The 4766-nt window shown below is 36.1% G+C and overlaps 1 protein-coding gene across 4 annotated transcripts in view; it reads right to left on the bottom strand.

Moving 5' to 3' along the window:
• The window catches only part of SKP2 (S-phase kinase associated protein 2), a 31861-nt gene that overhangs the window by 2303 nt on the left and 24792 nt on the right, over positions 1 to 4766 (bottom strand). For 3 of the 4 annotated variants that reach the window (XM_003806655.5, XM_008956083.4, XM_034960173.3), the window contains 2 exons: positions 4707 to 4758; positions 4432 to 4539 (listed from right to left, as the gene is read on the bottom strand). In XM_003806655.5, coding sequence (XP_003806703.1) covers positions 4432 to 4539; positions 4707 to 4758 — 160 coding nt within the window. Of the gene's footprint in view, positions 1 to 2915; positions 3129 to 4431; positions 4540 to 4706; positions 4759 to 4766 lie in introns of all 4 variants that reach the window. The other variant, XR_004671581.3, reaches the window with a different exon arrangement.

Raw genomic sequence — 4766 nt, forward strand, 5'->3', positions numbered from 1 at the left:
CTATAAAATGCAGTCTGAAAGTGTAATTTACAATATATGATTTGAGAAAATAGCAAATTAAACTGGAAAGCACAGACCATATAGCTTGAGCAACATGTCATTAGGAAACACACTGCTGCATTTTATTGAATGAGGTTCCTAATAACCTTAGAAACTCAGATTTATTTAAGAATCCAACCATATTTGCTTCCTTTCTCCAGTTGTGATTTATACAGTGATCTGAATGGGGTTACTGTGTTATGAGAAGAAAGTAGCAAGCGAGTGATGGTAAAAGCAAATGTTTTACTGCGGCACCAGTTGGAACCATCACAGGTTACATGCAAATTAAGGATATGAACTTGACCTTTATTTGAACTAGGCTCATCTCTTAAAGGGAGATGCTGTCAGGATTGATGAACTTCTTAATAATGGTTCATAGTCAACAAGTCCATTATGTGTGATGAAAACTACCACTGACTTCCCTAAGATATTTTAGATAGGGTTATATAGTTGGGTACAGGTGGAGAAAATGGGTGAAAAATCACACCCTTTATAGGAGGTAATAGCCATCTTACCTCCCTACATATTACCATTTTTTTTCTGCATAGATAAGCCAGTCCCTTTAGGTATTTCACATTAGATGAAATTCAACCCTGTTAACAGTGAAATTCTGTTTCACAAATTCTGTTTCTCAAATTCTGTTTCACAAATTCTGTTTTTCCAAAGTAAATACTGTTTGGTGTTGGTAATGATTTTTTCCTTCTTAACTCAGATCTATGTGCCTAGAAATTCATCTCTCTCATCTCTGTTTGCTCAAGGTTGGGACACACAGTACAAAGTCTCAGGAAAGGGAACATTTATTTTGGAATTTCAACAAAATCCTACTACAGATCAATGAGCACATCAATTACCTAAAGTCAGAAACATCCTTTATATTTTCACATTGTCAATAATTATTTTTAAAAAGCCCCAAACTTTCCTTATAACTGTCTTTCTTCCTTCTAGCCTATTCTATATACGTTTCCAAGGCATCCTCCTAAAGCCTAGCTCATGTTAGTCATTCATCTGCTCCAAAACCTTTGATGCTTCCCTTGTGTTTACAGAACCCAGGCTGTTCAGCTAGTCTAAAGACCTTCCGTGTTTAACCTGCTCTTCCAGTCTTCCCACTACTCCCCTAAATGTATTTATTCTACATTCCACAAGGTGTCTTAAACCCCACAAATGTTTAATATACGTTAGCTGAGTACAAGATGAAGGCTAACTTATAAAATAAAAGCATTATCCAAGGGAAATAAATATGCTTGTTCACAAGGGGACGACAATAAGATCTAAAGGTATATAACCAAAGAAAATCAGAAAGAACAAATTGCTGTCATTAAGTAAACTGCTTTCTGGAATGTAGAAACACTGTCGAAGTAAGATCACAGTATACACAGATACTTATACTTAATCACTTACGATGACAGCAATCCAGCTCCAACTTTGAATCCCTCATGTGAAACTTGGGAAACGTTGTAATTACTATGAGAATTCTGGTTCTGGTATATCCAAATTAGCCAAATTGTGAGCCATTCTGCACTGGAGAATATTTAAGGGAAGAAACTGTAGGTGGAGTAAGAAAAGGAGGAATGGCAGATGGCAGAGGAGGACATGTTCTTGCAACAGCATTGGGAAAGAGATTTGGTGAGGAAAGAAATTAAGACCAGACTCTCAGAACACACTCAGGTGTTATATATAAGGGGGTTATATAAGATAAGATGATGGATGAAGAACCAGTTCCAAGTCAAAAATCCAGAAAGTCTCTAAGATTTTAAGGAGACAAAAAAAAAAAAAAAATGCCCCCTGGTATGTGCATTACCTACAACTCAGAATAAAAAATTTGCAAGCATCTTTTAAAAACTACAATGGAAGAGACTGAAGAGCAAACTAAGGGATAGCAAATAGAAATAAGTAGTTCAAGAGCCATTATTTCTAATGTAAGAAATGTAAAATCACACCAATGTTTTATGTATATTGAATTTTAGAAAATGAAAGATATTTATGAACTCTTTCACAGGATTGCTCCTTACCTTATCTGTACAAGAATCCTGTTTTCCTTATAAAATCTTAAATGCCTCAACTACAAATGCTCCTACCACAGAAGTCTTTTAGTCTTATCTTAGTTAACTACCTCCAGCTTGGGTTTCTTACTTGAATGAGAAATAGGGAAGAATTAGAAGGAAGTTTAGACATAGAGAAGAAGACCAATTAAGAAGTAAGGGAATAAATATAATGGGAATAGGTCCTGGGGAAGAAAACTTTATAGTTTCCCAAGTATTTTAAAATATTACAGAAGAAAGACATTCAAATTGTATTTTCCCACTTCCGAGAAATAAATAGCCTTAAGTTCTTTAGCATAGATGGCTCTCTTGAAATTATTATGGAAATATCCTGGAATTTTTATTATAAACCTCAAATATATCAGCTGCCAAAATGATTGAAATTAGAGTGATTCTAATTCCTATTTTATCTCGAGAAACTTTTAAGCATAAGGTACCAACAAACTCATCCTAAAGGATTCACAATGCAAATCAGTGTACTATTTACACAATACCTAAAGAAATATACTCTTTACCTTAATGTTCAAGGATAGGATCTTTCTTCTTCTCTATTCTAGTGGTCTGACTTGTAACTAAACTCCTAATGCCCCTGTTTGTCTTATTTCATAAGATTTGTACAAATAAGAAATAATAATACAGTGAAGGTTCACAATAGGTCTGTGACTTCAGACCCGTGTTTGTAACTATCAATTCACACTGCCTCCAGGTATTACCATGCGATTATTATGCAGGTATCGCAATTACTATTACTATTATCCCACTGGATAAAAATATTAAAATGAAGAGCTCACAGCCTTCCCCTTGCCTCTGCTTGAGAAAAAGCATTTGGGTCATTACCTGCTTAGCTTCTTTCTTTCTGCAGAGAAGGAACAAAAGCAAGACACATGGATAGATTCTCTTGAGAAAAGCGACCCAAAAAGAATGATCACCACACTCCCCAGGGGGCTGCACAGGCAAAGAAGCAGGAGGCCAGATGGCAAGGACAGGAAAGAATAGATGACAGAGAAGCCTTTTTGGGTAGACGCTAGAAGCTCCTAGGAGTTCTGGATGCTAGAAAATAGAGAGGGCAGGGATTTTAATAAGAGTTTCATGCGCATGAATTTAAACCCCAACATTTGAGAGCTGGGAAAGTAAATCCTGCCATCCTATTTTAGGCAGTCCTTTCCCAAATGAGATACCAGCTCAGACCCCGAACCCCAAGATTAATTAAAAAATGATTAATTAAAATGCGTAGCTGCCAGATTTCCTAACTCTACTAGTTAACTCTGTGTAGCTGAAGTATCTGATTTATTCATTAATACTTGAAACTAACTTAAAAGATTCAAACTATGATTCTGAGGACTAAAATTCTTTGTTCAAATTCACCACCCTTCCTACCTAGGAGCTGGAAGCTAAATTAACCTTTAGTTCATGAGCTACATAAATGAGTCCAGCAGCCGCATTCAAGACATGTTGGGCACCTGATCAACTCTAAGATACTGACCTCTTGTGGTTTTTAATAAAATTGCTACACATGTACATTTGCCATTAGGGAGACTTTTCCAGTCCTTTGGAATGAAATACAGAAAACCTTTTCAAACAAGATATGATTCCCAGGATGAGTTGGGTATGGTGCTTCCCAAAGGAAAGATGGACCAGGCTGCTTCTTTCTTGCACTCCCTTGATTCTGTGGAAGTTGCTGAGCAGGTAAAACTAACCCTTGTATAAACTATTAGATTAGATAGTGACTATTTTGCCTCTGTCCAGGAGACCTAGGATTTAGATCCAGGTCAGCCACCAACTCACCATCAGGTTTGAATAAGTCACTTCACTTCACTTTTTAGACCTTAACATGCCCCTGTTCAAAAACAGTATCAGACTTACAATACATACCATCTACGGGCTTATATCTCTCCAATTTCTTCACTATCCAGGACTTACATCACTAGAAGATACAGAACTTTAAGTCCAGATGAAAGCTTTTGGAATCAACTGGAGTTAATCCGAAAAATTTGGAAAGAAAAAAAAAAGACACTAACCCACATTGGGTCTGCCTTCCCAATTACACTTCAAGTTTCCTGGAGGAAAAGGTTATCTTCTGCTTCTCTGCTAAGTCTTCTCATAGATACTAAGACAGCAAGCTAGTAATTAAAACTGCTTACAGCTAAACAATAAATGTTTAGTGAACAATCTGGATCAACTCAATTTCACCAGTTTAAGCAATACTCTGCTGGTCTTTCATAGCCAGTCTGTGATATACTCATTACTAATGTTTCGGTTTCATATGTCTATTAATAAAAATGGATTTTCACACCAAGGGGCATCTCTGTTGTTTCCTGCCTTCCATTAAGCATTAAAAACAAAACATACTTACAGTAAAGTTTCAGGTATTATATCATAGCACCGACTGAGTGATAGGTGTTGGAGGTAGTTGAGCTGGAAAAATTCCTGAAAGCAGTCATTCTTTAGCATGACACTATCACTGTAAGAAGGCAGAAGAAAAGATATTGAAAATCACACATTGATCCTAGATAAAGAAGACAGAAATAACCTACTGTTTAGTTGCTTCAACATTATGATCCTTTCCCAATTTAATGAGAAATCAAGATTTTTCAACTTTTGATCTAAAATAAACAAATAAAAAAATACCTTAAGTCTAGATGGACAAGATTGGGGCATCTTCTAACTAAAGTAGAGAGATCTAGGAAA

The sequence above is a fragment of the Pan paniscus genome, chromosome 4 (assembly GCF_029289425.2).
Source record: "Pan paniscus chromosome 4, NHGRI_mPanPan1-v2.0_pri, whole genome shotgun sequence".
NCBI lineage: Eukaryota > Metazoa > Chordata > Mammalia > Primates > Hominidae > Pan > Pan paniscus.